This window comes from Panthera tigris, chromosome B3, assembly GCF_018350195.1.
Source record: "Panthera tigris isolate Pti1 chromosome B3, P.tigris_Pti1_mat1.1, whole genome shotgun sequence".
In the NCBI taxonomy this organism is placed as follows: Eukaryota; Metazoa; Chordata; class Mammalia; order Carnivora; family Felidae; genus Panthera; species Panthera tigris.
Window position 1 is genome coordinate 143,493,660 of NC_056665.1, and position 17,484 is coordinate 143,511,143.

At 57.5% G+C, this 17,484-nt stretch overlaps 1 protein-coding gene across 5 annotated transcripts in view; it reads left to right on the forward strand.

Annotated features, from left to right (window-relative positions):
- Positions 1-15,314, forward strand: part of TECPR2 (tectonin beta-propeller repeat containing 2) — a 106,414-nt gene extending 91,100 nt beyond the window's left edge. For 2 of the 5 annotated variants that reach the window (XM_042990605.1, XM_042990606.1), the window contains exons 18-20: positions 13,004-13,145; positions 13,570-13,719; positions 14,045-15,314. In XM_042990605.1, coding sequence (XP_042846539.1) covers positions 13,004-13,145; positions 13,570-13,719; positions 14,045-14,196 — 444 coding nt within the window. In that variant the 3' untranslated portion in view covers positions 14,197-15,314. Of the gene's footprint in view, positions 1-13,003; positions 13,413-13,569; positions 13,720-14,044 lie in introns of those variants that run through there. The other 3 variants (XR_006219113.1, XR_006219112.1, XR_006219114.1) reach the window with 3 other exon arrangements.
- Positions 15,315-17,484: the final 2,170 nt, after the last annotated feature.

Here is a 17,484-nt window from a genome sequence, read left to right on the forward strand (position 1 = left end):
CTCCTGGGTCACACTTATCCCTGCCGTTGGCTTTCACTGGCAGAGGTGCAGGCAGCGGGCAGCAGAATCATGGGCTGCAGTCTTAACACTGTCTCTGGTCACCAGAGCCATTTCTCCCAGGACTGTGGTCTAGAGTGCCAGTTCTTGGGAGAATCCAGTGGCCGGAGTCCCAGTTCTTGGGGGAATGTACCAGATGAGAAAGTTCGGATCAGAGCTAACAAATACTGTATATAACTCAAAAACAAGCTTGTGTCCGTTCCAGGAAGCACAGAACCTGTCTCATTTCTTCTAGCTCACACTACCTAAGCTGAGAAATATTTTTTTTTTTTTTGAAATTTTTTTAATGTTTTTTTTGAGAGAGAGAGTGTGTGCGCAAGAGGAGAAGGGGCAGGGAGAAAGGGAGACAGAATCTGAAGCAGGTGCTGTGCTGTCAGCACAGAGCCTGATGTGGGGGCTCGAACCCATGAACCGTGAGATCATGACTCGAGCTGAAATCAAGTCGGACGTTCAGCCGACTGAGCCACCCCGGCGCCCCTAAGCCGAGAAGTATTTCTTTGCACTTGACTACTAAGGTGAAGCCCTTAACCTGAGAACAGTCCCTGTGGGCCCCGGGAGGGCGGGATGGTCCGTCACACGAAAATGGCTCCGCCATTTGCACCGAGGGCCTGGTCAGGGTCTCAGCGTGTACACAGCAAGTTCTGCCTGCAGGATTTCTCGACTACTGGGAAAGGGCACTGGTTTATTCTGTAATGCTGGTGGCGTGGAATAAATAAAATGCGTTCTTACTCCTAATAATTAGTAAGGGGCGTTTATCCTTTGAGAACGTAGGACACCAGCTCGTTTTCTTTTTTCCTGTGAGGTCTTGTTCAAGGGAAACTTTACGGCCCCGAGCAGCCCTCTGATTTGTCAGTATCAAAGCCTGTTGGTGGCTGTAATTAAATCCCTGGGTACTTCCAGTAAGGGGTGCGGCTCTCTCCCCACGCCTGTCCTGTAACTCCTCTCTAAAAGACAAAAATAAGCAGGAGCAGGGACGCATACTCACACGCTCACAGCCTTTGGAAGGACACCGAAGCTATATATATTCTTTAGCATTTCCAAATGATTCTTAAATCTTAAATTCCTTATTTACTCCATTTTATATTTGCAATCTTTATTTTTTTTTCTTTTTTATGAAGTTTTGAATATGAATAAGCCAACATTTTAGCTTGCCTACTTCTTTTTTTTAACTGAAATTTTTATTGAGATAATTGCAGATTCACATGCGTTTGTAAGAAATAATAGAGATCCGAGTACCATTTCCCCAGCTTCCCCAGGGATAATGTTTTTGCAAAACAATAGTACATCAGCAAAACCGAGGCTTGTCAACTTTTTCTTTTTTTCTTTTCCTTAATGTTTATTTTTGAGAGAGAGAGAGAGACAGAGTGTGAGCAGAGAGGGGCAGAGAGATGGGGAGACACAGAATCCAAAGCAGGCTCCAGGCTCTGAGCTGTCAGCACAGAGCCCAAAGCAGGGCTCAGACGCACAAACCATGAGACCGTGACCTGAGCCGAAGTTGGACGTCAACTGAGCCACCCAGGTGCCCCAGCTTTTGCTTTAAAAAAAAAAAAAAAAATGTGGTAAACTGCACATAACATGAAAGTTACCATTAGTGGCATTTAGCACATTCATAATGTTGTGCAACCTTCATCAACATCTAGTTCCAGAAGATTTTCATCAGGTTTTGAGGAAACCCTCTACCCGGGAGCGGCCACTCTCCAGCCCCCCTTCCCCTAGCCCCTGGCAACCACTAATCTGCTTTTTCCCCCGTATAGATTTTCCTCTTCTAGACATCTCATAGTGAGGGGCTTAACATGATAAGCGGCCTTTTGCAATTGCCTTCTTTCCCAGAGCATCGTGTTTTCAAGGTGCATCCACGTCACCGGTGCCTCAGCCCTTTCACGGCTCAGTGACACTCCACGGTATGGCTAGACCACATTCCGTTTGTCCACTCGTCGGGCGGCGGACGCCTGGGTTGCTTCCAGCTTCCGTGGCTGTCGTGACGGTTGCTCTGGACATTCGTGTGGTTTTCGTTTGAACGCCCGACCCAGTTCTTTGGCACATATCTGGGAATGGGATTTCTGGCTTATATGGTAACTCTGTGTTTAAGCTTTGGAGGGTAACCTGCCAAACTGTTCTCCCCACTGGCTGCACCACTTGGCATTCCCTCCAGCAGGGGGGGTTTCTCCACATCGGCGCCTCTCGTTCTTTTCCATTTTCCTCTTTCTCGCCATCCTAGTGCGTGTGGCATGGTGCCGCGCAATCGCGGTTCGCGTTTCCCTAATGACGACCGTCGGTCATCTTTTCGTGTTCTCGTGGGCCATTTGTGTTTCTTTAGAGAAACGTTGTTCAAGTCCTTTGCCTGTTGAATGGGGTTGTTTGTGTTCTTGTTGTTGGTTGAAGAGCTCTTTATTTATTCTGGACGCTAGACCCTTATCAGACATGGTATTTCTCCCATCGTGTGGACTGTCTTTTCACTTTCTTAATCGTGTCTTTTGATAGACAAAAGTTCTTAATTTTAATGAGGTCCATTTTGTCTTTTCTCTTTTTGTTGCTCGTGCCTTTGGTGTCATCTCTAAGAAACGATTGCCAGGTTTAGCTCTTACATTTATTCCTGAGCCCCTTGAAGATAATTTTGTATGTGACGTGAGGTCAGGGTCCGGCCTCCTTCTTTTGAATGTGTTCAGTCCGGTTGTGCCGGCACCATTTGTTGAAAGGGCTGTTCTCTCGTTGAATGATGTTGGCGGTCTTGGCGAAAATCACTTGACTGCGTGGACTGTTTTCTGAACTCCCAGTTCTGCTCCACTGACGCGTGTATATGCCTGTCCTTCGGCCAGTACCGCACTTCGAATACTGTGGCTTCATCATAGTTTTGAAACCAGGGAGTGTGAGTCTTCCAAAATTGTCTTTTTCCAGATGATTTTAACTGTTCGGGGTCCCTCACAATTCTGTATGAATTTTAGGATCAGCTTTTCCATTCCTCCCGAAATAACAGCTGAGATTTTGACAGTAAAATCTGCAGACCACTTTGGGTAGTGTAGTCTTGCCTTCTTCTTGACAGAGTGCAGAGCATTGTACAAGGTAACCCACGGATACCCTGAACAGAATTACCTGGGGTGCTGGTTTAAAAGGTCATTTCTGGGGCGCCTGGGTGGCTCAGTCGGTTGAGCGTCTGACTTAGGCTCAGGTCACGATCTCACGGTTCGTGAGTTCGAGCCCCACGTTGGGCTCTGTGCCGACAGCTCAGAGCCTGGAGCCTGCTTCCGATTCTGTGTCTCCCTCTCTCTCTGCCCCTCCCCCACTCAAGCTCTGTCTCTCTCTGTCTCTCAAAAATGAATAAACATTTAAAAAACATTTTTTTTTAAGGTCATTTCTGAGCCCTAGACCCAAGGTCTCATGCGGAAAGGCTGGCCCCAAGCCCAGGAACATGACATTTGTTTATTTGTCCGTTCATTCATTTATTCATTCATTTTATTAAGTTTTAGTTTTAATTCCAGTATAGTTAACATACAACGTTATACTAGTTTCACGTGTACAATATTGTGATTCGGCACACTTCCATGCGTCACCCAGGGCTCGTCACAGGTGCCCTCCTTCACCCCCCGTCCCGTTTCACCCATCCCCCCACCTCCCCTCTGGTAACCATCAGTGTTTCTCTGTAGTTGAGAGTCTGTTTCTTGGTTTGCCTCTCTTTTTTTTCCCCCCTTTACTCATTTGTTTTGCTCCTTAAATTCCACACACGAGTGAGATCATATGTCTTTCTCTGACTTATTTTGCTCAGCATAATGCTCTCCAGCTCCATCCATGTCGTTGCAAATGGCAAGATTTCATTCTTTTTTATGGCTGAGTAGTAAGGAATGTGCCGTTTAATAAGCCCCACACACAAATCCTGGAGACTGTAAGGTTTAAGAACCACGAGGCCTGGCCTTTCTCGCCTTCCCTCTGGAGGACTTGGGTTCAGCAGAAACAAGTTTCCTGGTTTCAAAATGGCCTGTGCCGCTTCCTGTTCACCCCCATCCTGGCATTTTGGTCCTGCTCTCCCACGGGGAGGAGGGTTGTTGGGGCTCGTTCCGGTTGCCTTTTGTGAAACCGCATGTCTCGGGCCGTATTCAGGAGCTCTCAGAGTGGTGGCAGAGGGCAGGCGACATCTGTGGAACCCTCTGCTGCCCGTGTCACCCTAGGCAGGCGCCTGTCTTTTCCGTCCTGCCCCCACCTTCGCCCTTCTCGCGAAGAGGCCAGGATGCTGTGCCCTCCTTGGAGTCCTCCGTGCAGCTGAGAAAACTTTTGTAGGTGCGTCTTATTTCTTACCATCTGCCCGCAGGCACATCTTCTGCCTTCTCTCTCCGAACACCTTCAGTCTCCGAGCCCCGGGTGCCAGCAGACCTCCCTGCAATTTGTGAGACCGGCCCTGTGTGGTGCCGCCCCGCCTTTCCGACTCCAGCCGCCTGGTCCAGCGTCCGCCCCCTCGCGCCTTCCTTCCCTGTGCTCTCACTCCGCCGGGCACGCTCTCCCCTGCCCTCGTGGCCTCCGCCTGACCACGTCGTATATTCTCAGAACCCCTCACGGTTGCGGTCTTATGTGTTTTTGTGGGACTCTTTGGTTACTGATGTGTCTCTCACCAGACTTTAATATCCTGGAGCCAAGAAAATTAATCCCTAGCACCAAGCACAGTGCCTGGCACGTGGTAGATATGTCCGGGCGAATCTCCGCTGGAGGCTGGGTGGAGGCTGGGTGGTGAGTGGGCTGGTGATTGGCACGAGTGTGGCGGAGACATGAGGGCTAGGTGGGTGCGTGATGATAGGTGGATGATGGGTTAGATGGATGGGTAGGGGGCTGAGTGCCTGGCTGGCAGGCTGGCCAGTGCCAATTAGTATGTTTCCAGAACCTCCTTTCTGTCCACTTCAACAGACATTCTTCTGTTCGTCCTTCAGGAAAAAAACGTGTACCTTGTCAGGGCCACGGCCCCAGTGTCGTAGAGGATGGTGGGGGCCCGTGCGGCTGGGGGGGATGGGGGCCTGACGGTTCTTCCGCAGGGTCCCCTCCCTCCCTGTGACCAGGCCCGTGCTAAGGGAAGAGGTCCTCCACTGAGGAGCCTCTAGGCTTGGACTGGGCCCAGACCCTGAGCCCTCCCCCTCCTCCAGTGACTCCAGGGCATCACTTGGTCTTCCTCGTCCCCTCTCCCTTCCCCTCCTGGAGGCTCAGCAGCCCTCTCCCCTGCCCTCTGCTTCCTCCTGTGCCTTCCAGGCCCTCTGTCACAGGCTTAGTCCTCTTCTCACTTCGTACCCCTTTGCAGTCTGGTTCTACGGCCCCAGGCCACTCCCGGTCCCCCCCCTCCCTCCCCCCCCCCCCCCCCCCCCGCCCAGGTCTCTGGGGACTGCTAATGACCTCACTCTGTATTTCTCCTGATCCCTGAGTCATGCTTAATACCAGTGCCCAGCCCTTCCTGCTGACCACTTCTTTATCATCCTGGCAGTTACAGAAGTTTCCCTGGAGCCCTCATCCCCACCCCCACCCCTACCCGGACTGGGCACCAGAAGGACTCAGTTACAGATGCTCCTGAGAGCACCTCAGTGATGTTCAGCCTTGGTTTTCAAGAAGCACCCCCCCCCCCCCCCCGCCCTGGGTGACGGCTGTGGGAGTCACAGCTGTGGTGGCACTGGGGAAAGGCATCTTATATCGTGAACTGAGCCAAAAGCAGAACACAAAATGACATAAGCCAGATTTTTCTTTAAAATAAAGAGCTAGGGGCACCTGGGTGGCTCAGTCGGTTGAGCGTCCAACTTCAGCTTAGGTCATGATCTCGTGGTTTGTGAGTTCCAGCCCCGCTTCGGGCTCCGTGCTTGACAGCCTGGAACCTGGAGCCTGCTTTGGATTCTGTGTCTCCCCCTCCCCTGCTCATGCTCTGTCTCTCTCTGTCTCTCAATAATAAATAAACGTTAAAAAAACTTTTTTTAAATGCTTTACATGGGGAAAAAAAGCTAAAAATATATCAAAGTATTAACAAATGTCCTCAATCGCTTTTTACAAGTCGTTTTTACTTGTTTTCCGCGTCTCTCTAAGGAGCCTGTGGGAGGGTATGGCCTAGTGGTTGGGAGTTTGTTTTCTTCACTGAGTGGTGGCAGGGGCCCTGAGCAATGCCCGCTCTGTCCGAAAGCCTCCCGTGTGCTCGGTTTTGTCCAATCACGGGCGCGGGCTCACTTAGTCCCGGACTTTGTGGTGCCGACCGGAAGGTGCTGTGAGTCCCTCTCACGGCGACGCAGCCAGTGAACCCGAGGGCCCAGGCACAGCCAGAAGCCTCGAGAGGAAGGCCCAAGAGGCACGCACTCCAGCCACCCGGGTGTGGGCACCCCGCTTTCATCAGTACTTTTCAAAGAAATGAACAGTATAAGTCTCAGAGATGAAAAGCACAGCATAGGGAGTATAGTCGACAATGTTGTAATTGTGCTGTTTGGTGACAGATGGTGACTGTACTTGGCGTCGGGAGCACTGGGGGGTGTATGGAGTTGTTGAATCAGTATGCTGTGCACCTGAAACTAATGTGACATTGTCAGTATGTTAATTATACTTCAATTTAAAAAGATTGAAACAGTCAGCAAACGAACAAACCTGGGGCGCCTGGGTGGCTCAGGTGGTGAAGCAACTTCAGCTCAGGTCATGATCTCATGGTTCATGAGTTCCAGCCCCGCATCGGGCTCTGTGCTGATGGCTCAGAGCCTGGAGCCTGCTTTGGATTCTGTGTCTCCTTCTCTCTCTGCCCCTCCCCTGCTCATCCTCTCTCTCTCTCTCTCTCTCTCTCTCTCTCTCTCTCTCTCCTCCCCCCCAAAAAATAAATATTTAAAAATTAAAAAAAAAAAGAACAAACCCAAAGGTAACAATTACTTAAAAAAAAAAAAACAAAAACTGAGCCCATAAAGTAAATCCGGCAAAGGTCCAGGGAGCCTGCTGAAGTGGGTGACGAGGCGAGATGCCGTGGGCCAGCCGCAGGGGAGCGGGCTATGGCTCGTTGGGCGGGAAGACACGGGAGCCCCAGCTCCCGAGACCCTGCACTGGTTCCCACTGGGAACTACCTGTCCAAAACCATCTCCCCCAGAGAGAGTGAAGTCATTTTCTTTCGTCCCAGGGATGTGCGCTGGCCGTGGCACTAGCACACGTCCTGCTTGTCCTGCTTGTCCGTGCGGCCCTCGCAGGCGCTTGTGCTCAGCGGCCCACGGGCCGTCCCCCCATCCCGCCAGCGTCTCAAGCCTTTGCTTTCCTCTCTGGGAAAGGGCCGTCGGCTTCTTTCACTCGAGGCCTCTCCCTGTCTTCTGTCTCTGACTCAGCAGCCACGTGTGTTCATGTTTATGTTTATCAACGCACGGTGGCCCCGATCCTGCTCTGACGGGGTCCAGATAAGCGGAGCGGCCCCGTCCCGGCATGACACGGCCCATCCTCCAGCGGACTCTGTGGCCTGTGCCTTCCAGGCCTGCTCTGAGGCCCCCACCACCGTCCCCGGGCCCAGCCATCTCTCACCCGGGTTCCAGGTCAGCCAGGGTCACCTCACGTTACTCCCGTTTTCCGAACTTTCTAGTGGCTTCTCACCTCACTCAGCACAAAGTCCACTTCCTCCCTCAGCCCGTGGCCCTGACGCCCTCTGACCTCTTCCTGCTCCGTCCCTGGACTCCAGCCACCTCACCTCCTGCTCCCCTCCAGGCTCTGCGCTTGCCGGGCCTGCCTGGCCCGCCTTTCTGGGGTGACCGGCTCAGGGAACCTTCCTGGTCACCCACCCCTCACGCCCCAGGGCTCTCCTTGCCACCCCCTCTGTTACTGCATTGGTGAGTTATGCCTTGCCCAGCCCTCCTAGTAAAATGGAAGCTCCTGGGGCCAGGGGTGTGTAATTTGTCTGCTCTTGAGGTTTCCCCAGTGCCTAGCACAGGGCCCGGTGCACTGAAGGTGCTGTTTTTGGAACAAATGACTGTGTGGCCCCAGATGGAGGTGTGCAGGAGAGAGCTGATCCGAGACCTCAGGCAGCATGAGCATCCGGCGGGGGTGGCGGGGTGTTCCGTGGGACCCCGTGTGGGAAATGCTGCGGGATGGTTGACTTCACAGGGTATGTGCATAGGGATGGGCTGCCCTTCCTCTTTGAATGTGCAGGTCCCGGCATCCGTGTGTGCTTTATTCTGCCCACTTATGCTCCTCTGCCCTTGAGAACTGGCCTACGTCCCTCCCTCTCCCCATGGCCTCCCTGGGCTGCCCTGTGGGAAGGCCTCCAGCTTCGGGGGGTGGGGGACGGCCAGCTGGGGAGTGCCATTACCTCTTTCACATGCAGCTTCTGAGCCACCCGCTCCATGGGAGGTTCAAGTCCCGTGTGGGGTCTGCAGAGCAGGGAGGGTGGCGACTGGGTAGACACTCAGACTCGTGTTCTGCTTCCAGATCTGGGTGTGGTTACCTGGCTGCGCTCAGATTATGAAAACCCATCGAGCTACACACTTAGGATTTGTGTGCTTTTTTGGGTGCGCGTGGTCCTTCGATAAAAAGTTGTCCCTTTATTGGATGAGAGCAAGCCAAGAGCTTGGCTCGGATGGCGTTTCAGCGGCAGGCAGGGAGCAGCGCGCACCTTCAGGCAGGTGGACGTCACCAGGCCGGGCTGTGAGGCTCAGGGCTTGCTGGGTGAAGGAGGGTGTGCGGAGGGAGTGGGCGGGAAGGGGGTGGTGACGGGGCGCAGAGGGGTGCGGACTCAGGCTGAGCCTGGGCCACGAGGGGAACCCCCAGTGCATTCTGTGGGAGAAGTGCAGGAAGGCAGGCGGGCCCGCAGGACCCCAGAAGGATGGACACGGTGGGTGCAGGCGCAGGGTAGAGGCAGGAGGGAGAGCTGTCGACGGCCAGGCCCTGGAGCAGGGGGAGCTGAGGGCCCCCCAAAGACGTGTGAGAGATCGCAGAGCCCGAGTCGGAGGGAGAGACGATGCAAAGCCTGGCCTTCGCGTGGCCTTTCTCCTTGTCCTCGCCCTCCTGCCTCTTTCCCGGGGGCCTCTCCACCCACCCTCTCTGTTCTTTCCCCGTCGTGACACCCCACTTCTTTCTTCCGTGTTCCCTGGCCCATCACAGCCTTCTCTGTCTTCCGTTGTTCTGCTTGTCCACAGACACCACCCCAAAAGTCAGGGGCTTTAAACAGTCGTTTATTATTGTTACGCCTCAGAAGCAGGCGGTCTGCGGGGACAGCTCCTCTGGGCGCCCCCAGGGCTGGGCCTGGGGGGCCCGTGCTCGCCTCCGTCTCTGTGCGTCCTCTGCATAGCCCGCTTCTCACGCCGCGGGGCTCTTGTGGGAAGAGCCACTAGGTCGCTGCTCCCGGACCCCAGGTTCAGACCTGCCGTCGAGTTGCTTCTGCCATGTCTTATTGGTTAAAGAAGTCACAGGCCAGATTCCAGGAGAGGGGACAGACCCTGTGTCTCAGTGGGGCCACGACTTGGGACGTGGGTGGGGCTGTGTGCGGTGCCTCTACAAATGCTATGAGGACACAGTCCTGTTCCCTCTGCTTGGCCCCTGCCTCTCCCTCCCCTCCCTGGAGTGCCTTCGTTCTCCGTAGAATGGGGGCGGGATGGGGCTTGGCCTAGAGCAACACTTCCCAAAGGGAAGCCCAGATCATGGGATGGAAATAGATGTTGTAGGTAAAAGGGGGTTTCATGGCAAAACCAATGTGGATCCAACCACGCTGAGCAGACAGGTGTCTGTGCTGCCCGGGGGGCGGGGGTAACCTGGTATAAATGCCCAAGCGCACTGGACTCTGGTACACACAGCACTTGCAGAGCCCGGAGCAGGGCAGGCCTGGGCACGCTCTGTGGCATTGTGTGTGGTCCCGGGGGTCCAGCACCAGCTCACAGCCCCGCCAGCCCCTCCTGGCTTTCCAGTGGGCATGGGAAATGGGGGGGGGTCCCTCTCAGCTCACCCGTTCATCTCGGGCTTGGCGTTTGGAGGTGACTCGGGGTTTTACGTACCTCTCGTATTTATGCTGGTGACTGTTGTCTGGGGTTGTGCCTGCCCAGTGACGTCTCGGCCACCTGGCCTGCTGCAGGGACGGGTTTGGTTAGCACAGTCACTAAAAGCTTGTAGAGTAAATTGCACAAACCACCCTCCCCACCCCTGCCCCCCCCCCCCGGCCCCGAGCCTCACATGCTGGCCCCTTGCCCCTCAGCTTCTGTGTGACCTTCAGGCTACCTCCTTACCTGGCCACCTCCCCCATCACAGTGCTCCTTTTACTTCTTCTTCTTTTTTTTTTTTTAAGAGGGAAAGTTTAAAAAAAATTTTTTTTAATGTTTATTTTTGAGAGAGAGAGAAACAGAGCGCAAGCTGGGGAGGGGCAGACAGAGAAGGAAACAGAATCTGAAGCCGACTCCAGGCTCCGAGCTGTCAGCACAGAGCCCAACTCGGGGCTCAAACTCATGAACCATGAGATCAGACCTGAGCTGATGTCACATGCTTAACTGGCTGAGCCACCCAGGCACCTCTGTGCCTTCTACTTCTTGATAGCACCTGTCCTTATCTGAAACTAGCCTCCAGAGCCTTTTATGTTTCCTGCCTGATTCCCTTCCCCTGCACAGTCAGCCCAGTCTGCCCTGCTACCCGAGATTCCCCAGGCCCGTGTCCTCAGGCCTGACGAGCTGAGCCAGGGTTCCCTCGCATGCGGCCGAGGAGGGAGCCCTTTGCTAATAGGAGTCTTACGACTAATGCCCGTTCTCCCTGAACGCTCCCAGTGGACAGATGGCCCCTGGTGCAAGGCTGGAGCGAGTGGTTGTTCGTGCGCCTGTGGGCTCCATGTGAGAGAGTCTGGAGTGGCCAGAGTCGGGTCCCGGTTGAGGGGAGGTGGGAGGTTCCCCGTCTCTCGAAGCGCGCCCACAGCAGCTGCAGGACCCCCAATTCTGCAAGCCCTGGGTGTTCTCCCGGGGGCCCAGCAGCAGGCAGGGCAGGTGCCAGGGCTCCCGGTGGCGGGTGGCTCTCTAGAGAGTGGCTGCTGTGCCCCCCTCTTTGCCGTCCTCCGTGTGTCCCTGGCCTCCCAGGAGCTGAGCCACTGGGGACCTGGTGCCCCTGCGTCTTTAGACGGTGTTTCATCCATTCCTTAATCCAGGGGTTAGGAAGTTCCTGCCCAGAGCTGTGGGAGCCGAGAAGTACGGCAGGGTGGTGAGTGATGGCAGAGGCCCGGAGCCCCCCGACCACCTCGATGGGGCAAGGGGAGCAAGGCGAGCCCCCTCTGCCCACATGCCCCGAGGGCGCCTGCCCGCTGGATTGGCAGCTATGTGATGTCAGCGTGACAGCGGGAGGCCCACCGTGTGGGTGAGGCTTGGGCGTGAGGCATAGTGGGGTCACCACAGCCAGGAGGGGGGAAGCACAAAGCAGAAGAGGCTGTGAGTGTCCCCTGGGTCAGTGATTCGGTTCCAGTCGAGGCTGACCAGGAAGGCAGGCTTAAGACCAAGGGAGAGAGCAGGGACCACCAAGAGGTCCAGGTAAATGGGCAGTGTCGGGTCGGTAGGGGGACAACAGCCAGACCCTAGGGTTTGGTCCTCACCAGTGATCAGAGGCTGGGACCCTACAGACAGCTGTGTCCTCACAGGCAGAGAGGCATCTAGCTGAGGGGTGGGCGGCCCCAGGACGAACCAGAGCAGGTCAGTGGGTGGCAAGCAGGACGCTGAGGGGGCTTACTCTTGTCCCATGAAAAGTGGACAAGGGACCAGGCGATGTGGCATATGGACACAGGTTGACCGAGGGGTAGGGCAGGCCGGCATCGTGTCTACTCGGACGAGAAACCAGCTAGGCCAGGGACATCACTGCCTGAGGGGACACATCAGAGGACAGCTGGCGCCAAGAGGAGCCCTCCTGTCGCTCGTCAGGACCCAGGGCTGCGCCTGGACCAGGCCAGGTGGGTGGCTCTGGATGGGCCCTTAGCAGGCATGGGGCTTACAGAAGAGACAGCAGGGATTAAATGATGGCCTGTTCTCAGCTGACACTGGTCATGAGGCCACCGAGGGCCGGGCCTGTGCCGGCTCTCGACCCAGTGTCTAGTGTGACCGTAAGAGAGCCTGACGAGAAGGGTCTCATCTTCCCACGTCAGAGCGGCAGGGGTGAGGGGACAGGGACACTGGCCTTGCCTGCCAGTCCCCATTTCCTGGGACGCTTACAGCAGCTGTGTCACCGTCAACCTCGCCCTCCTCGTGTCCCATCCGGACAAAAAGCAGAGCGGAAGCAAGGGCTCAGAGGGAGTGGGGAGACCTCGCCCCTCCCCAGGTCGCCCACCCCTGGATGGAGCTCCTGGGGCCCATCCTGGGGCCTCCTCCCCACGCACCTCTGTCGTGCCCACGGGAGCAATGGCGTATTTTGGTGTTCTTGTTTCTATAATTTTTTTAATTAAACTTTTTACCTTGAAAAATCTTCAGGCCAAGAGAAGCCCTGCAGGCATATTTCAATAAAGTCCCATAGACCCTTCAGTCCAGATTTAGCCACCGCGAGCACTTTGTCACGGTCGCCTCACCTCTGAGCACGAAGCTGTGCGCGTGTGCCCGAGTGCGCGTACTTGGAGGGCCCTCGCAGGCCCGGATCCTTCAGCACGCGTTTCCCCAGAGCTGGCCTTCCTTCCCCCGTGTCACCTGCTGTCGGACAGGGATGTGGACGGGGGCGACACGGTGCTCTTCTGTTGCCACCGTCCCAGCCCAGGTCCCCGTGTGCGCTGCCTGCGGCCCTTCCTTCTCCTGCCTCTCTGTCCCTCGGGACCTGCTGTGCTGAGGAGCTGGGGCTCCTGGTCGGGTGGGCGGTCCCTCGGCGTGGGCTCGCCTGCCGTGGCGGAGCTGGCGTCTCTCCCCGTGAGGCCGTGCTCGGAGGCAGGACGGGGTCCGCTCGGCTTCCCCTGCACCTCCTGCCCCGTGTCAGGCTCCAAACCTCCCGGCCCGACTCCAAAAATAACGTCCCGCCGCCTCCTTCCCTGAGGAAAGCCCCTTCCTGTCTGCAGCCTGCTGGGGTCACGCTGGTGAGCCTGCACTCCAGCCCCAACGACCAGATGCTGTGGGCACTCGACAGCAGGTGGAACGTCCACGTCCGGGCGGGGATCACCGAAGAGATGCCGGTGGGGACCGACTGGGAGCACGTGCCAGGTAGAGACGAGGCAGGGGGGTCCCGGCTGTCCCCTCACACGGGCCCCTGGTCCGTCCAGCAGACTGTCCCCCACGCAGCAACTTTGTCTCCTCTCCGCTGCTGTGCTGAGGCAGGTGACCGGCAAGCCACTAACGGAACATTCCTTGTTTGAGGGACCCAGCCAGCCCCCCTCACCGCGGAGTCCTCACCGGGAGCATCGTTTCCGCCCGGCCTGGACCCTTCAGTCCTGTGGCCCCGGGCTCCCAGCAGCTTCGCGGGCTCTGCCGGTGGGGCTGCTCTCCCTCGGCAGGCGCAGGGCACGGTCACCGCGGGGTCACCCTGCTCAACGGGGCCCAGTGGGGGGAGGGAGCAGCCTCGTGGGAGGGGGCGGTCTGTCCTGTCACAGCAGGGATGCGGACAGATGGACACGCTGTTGGCCTGCAGGGCTGCAAGCCTGCCAGCTGGCCCTGAGCACCAGGACCGTGTGGGCCCGCTGCCCCAACGGCGATCTTGCCCGGCGGTACGGCGTCACCGACAAAAACCCTGCCGGAGACTACTGGAAGAAGATTCCCGGAAACGTGACGTGTTTCACAGGCAGGTGCCAGGGCTCCGCGGGACTCGGGGCTGCGCGGCTCTCCCTGGGTCCGAGGCTCCCGTGGGCAGTGTCAGCAGGGGCTCCACCAGAGGCTGCCCCCGCCGGGCTCTCTCTCCAGAGAGCCGGGGGTCACACCAGAGGGAGGGCGCCTGGCACCTGGCTGGCCAGAGTCTCCCAGGAGGAGCACAGGGTGCTGGGCCACCCGCTTTCGAGCTGAGGAAACCGAGTCAGGGGTCGGGATGGTGGAGCGGCCCCTTCTCCGCGTGTGTCCCCTACCCGGGCCCGCCTACTGACGAGCGTGTGGCCGGCTCTCGTCCCCTGCAGTGACCTCGTCGGACGAGCTGTGGGCAGTGGGCCCCCCAGGCTACCTCCTCCAGCGGCTGACCAAGACTTTCAGCCACTCTCGCGGCGCCCACGGCGGCCACGCCCCCACCCCCCACCCCGAGGACCTGGAGGACGAGTGGGAGGTCATCTGAAGGAGCGGGGACAGGGCGGCTCAGGAGGGAGGAAGCCGGCACGTGCAGCGGACGCGGTGCGGTGGTGGCGCTCGCTCTCGGCCAGCCAGGTGGGGCCGGGTCGGACGGCCCACGCTTGCTCTCGTCCGTGTTTGTTTCCGTCTTGTTCCAGAACCCACAGCCTCAGCCGAGCGGCCCGGAGCCGTGGCCAGAGCGGCAGCGCCTCTGAGCTCTTGCTCTGTCCTCCTCCGGCCGCTCCGGGCCCAGTGCGGGGACGGCCGCGTGGGTAACCCCCGGCGAAACGGAGCCGGAGGTCGGCACTCTCTGACCGCGGGGGGGTGGCCTGGCGACCGCTTCGTTGCCACCACGGGGACGCGGGCTCCGGCGCACGTTCCGCGCCGGACGCCCCGCTTGGGGAACCGGGGCCGTGTCTGAGAGGCGGGGTGCTGGGCTGTGCCCGGATGCGGCACGCGCACATGCACGCGCACACGCACGCCGCCCAGGCCCTCCCGGCCGCCTCCTGGAGAACACACTTCAGCCCAAACAACAAAGGCCGGTGGACAAGACGGGGTGTGAGAGGTGCACGTGTCTCCAAGGCAGCGGAGGCCCAGGTAGGGGCGGCCGGACGTGGGGGAGCCCAGCCACGTTAGTAACCGAGAAACGTCTCTAGACTAGTATTTAACTAATGCTGCTGGCGGGTATCGTAAAGACCAGAAGCATCCTCACGGGATGAGTCTACTAATTATTGCCTTTTTCGTTCGTTGTATTACAAACCTGCATAAGATACCTCATTTGAGATCAACTCTGACAAATTTAGAGGAGAAACGTCTTTTCTGAAACCACTGGAAGGGCCCTTCGTTCCTTTGCGTGGTTTCCCTGAGCCCGCGCTGTCCCCAGCTGCAGCGTCACACAGAGTGGGCGTCCCCCTCCGCGTGTCCTCAACGCGCGGGGCCGTCACGGGACCTGCCGGCTGGCCCCGAGAGGCGGGCATCGGGTTGATTACCCCGGAAGGTTCAAACTGGGCCCACCGTGGCCGTGCCGGCCGTCGGTCCGTGGGCTCCGCCTACAGTGCCCCCTCTGCTCGCCGGCCGCTGGGCCACGGGGCTTGGGGCCCGGCCGTGCGCGCCCCCCCCCCAGCCCCCCCCCCACCCCCTCCCAGACCCAGCTCGGGAGCGGGCCTCCAGCCTCGCTGCTGTTTTTAGCTTGCCTTTGGCCCAGGGCCCAGTTACTCGATGCCTGTTTTCTACTAAGCAAATGTGTCCGGGAGCCCCAGGCCACAGGTGAAGAGTGATAAAATACGTTCCCTGACCCTGACGGGACCAGCCAGCCGCGAAGATGGAGGCGTTCCAGCTGTAAACGAGGGCAGGATGCTGAAATCCCAGATCCCACTTCACTTTTATAGAACCCTGATTTTAAACGGAAAGGTTTGGGGACGGCAGAGGCCGGCCCAGGCTGGCCGCGGCTCCTGTGTGTCTGTTGTGCCTTGTCCGGCTCCTCTCAGATGGCAGAGCTCTCCTAAGCCCGCGGGACTTTAGTGCAATTAAACCCGAGTCTAGTTTGATACTTTGAAACTACTTTTAGCTTCAGTGCTTTGTACGGTTTTTTCTTTCCGGTTTAAATTTTAGTTGTGCTTTGAGACAGTGCAATAAACTAGACTTTTTCCAAATGTGGTCGAGTCTGGTGTTTGAGCCGTGAGAAGGGACCCCTGGTGGGCGCTCACGGGGGTGACCCGCCCACGGGTGCCCGAAGCATCTGCCGACCGCGTTCGCCAGCCCAGCCCCCCTGCCAGGAGAGCGTGGCGGATGCCGTCGCGTGGCCTGCTTGGTGTGCAAATACGCACCGGGTTCCCCGGGGCGGCCGTCCTGACCGAACGGTCGCTCCAGAGGTAGACGTACCCCCGGCAGCCCCTGGGAAGGACACCCTCAGGGGAGGCGGAGCGCGGGGCTGTCTCTGCACGGAGGCCCGCTGAGGCCGGGCTGCTGTGGGCAGGCTCTGGAGGGGCTCCCGAGCCTCCATCCAAGAAACAAGAGCAAATAGCCACAGTGCGCTGCCGGGAGCCCGCACGTGGGAAGAGAGCACGTTCGTAACGGCAGCAGGACACATCGTGTGCCAGGAAAGACCTGAACAGGAAATGTCGGACTCGGGTCAGGGAATGTCACGCTTCACGGATGTCAAAGCTTGAATGAAGGAAGACACGGCCGACCCTCCCGATGGAAGACTAAGTACGTCGTGCAAAGGCAGGAGTCCTCTCCAAAGGAACTGGTGGGCTTAAGTCAGGCTGTCAGAACCCTCCCTGGCGTGTTCTGCTGGAGGGAGGCAGGGAAGAAGTCCCAGAACAATGTTTGTGCTCACAAGGGTCCCCGACTGCCAGATGTGCGCCCGGGGCCCCTGAGCTGCTTCGTGTCCCACCAGAGCCCCCTGAGAGAGATACCGTCAGTCTCAGGGACACTTGGGTTCCTTGACTTGCTGGAGGTCACACAGGGGCCACTGGGATTGGAGCCCAGTTCTGTGGAACCCCAGACCAGTGCTGCATGAGGCCGCCTCACTGTCGGGGGAAGAAATAGGTGGGGGCTGCCAAGAGCGATGACAGCAGCAGGCGGTGTAAGCGTGGCGTGGGAGGGCAGGCCAGGGACACAGCTGCCCAGGCCCGCCAGGAGTTGGCACGGTGGGGGCACGTCGTAGAAGAGGGGACAGGCGGGTGCGGTCCCTGCTGATGTGGACCACTGCCTCGTTATCTGGACAAAATAGCCATTAAATGGATTGAAGAATCTTAAAGCTAGGGGGAAAACAGTATCCGATTTCTGGATGGCAAAGGCTTTCCAGACTCCAAAGTGATGGGAAAAGCCACAGAGAAGTATACAGATTTGATTTCCTCAAAATATTAAAATGTGATAAATTTAAAACCCCACAAAAGATTAAAAGGGGAAATAATTGTGGCATCACAGACGATGACGATGTACCTTAAACACTCGTACACGTCAGTCGGAGGACCTATGGCTCTCGTACGGACCCAGATGAAAGCGTGTCGCTTAGCTTAACCCCTGGCACCCAGGCGGGGCACACGCGGAGCAATCTTCAAACTTACGAAGCCACAAACTCCACTTCCGGAATCCTGTCCTCGGGACCAAATCCTAAACTGGGGGCAAGTGTATAACACCGGCCATTTTATCATTGCGTGATGCGAACCGCTGACCTCCAGGGGCAGCTTCCAGCACGGCCTCCTGTGTGGCTGCTAGAAGCACGTGTCCCGGAGGAAACGGGCCAGGGCTTGGCCACATCGATGCCACAGGTCTTCCGTGTGTAATAACG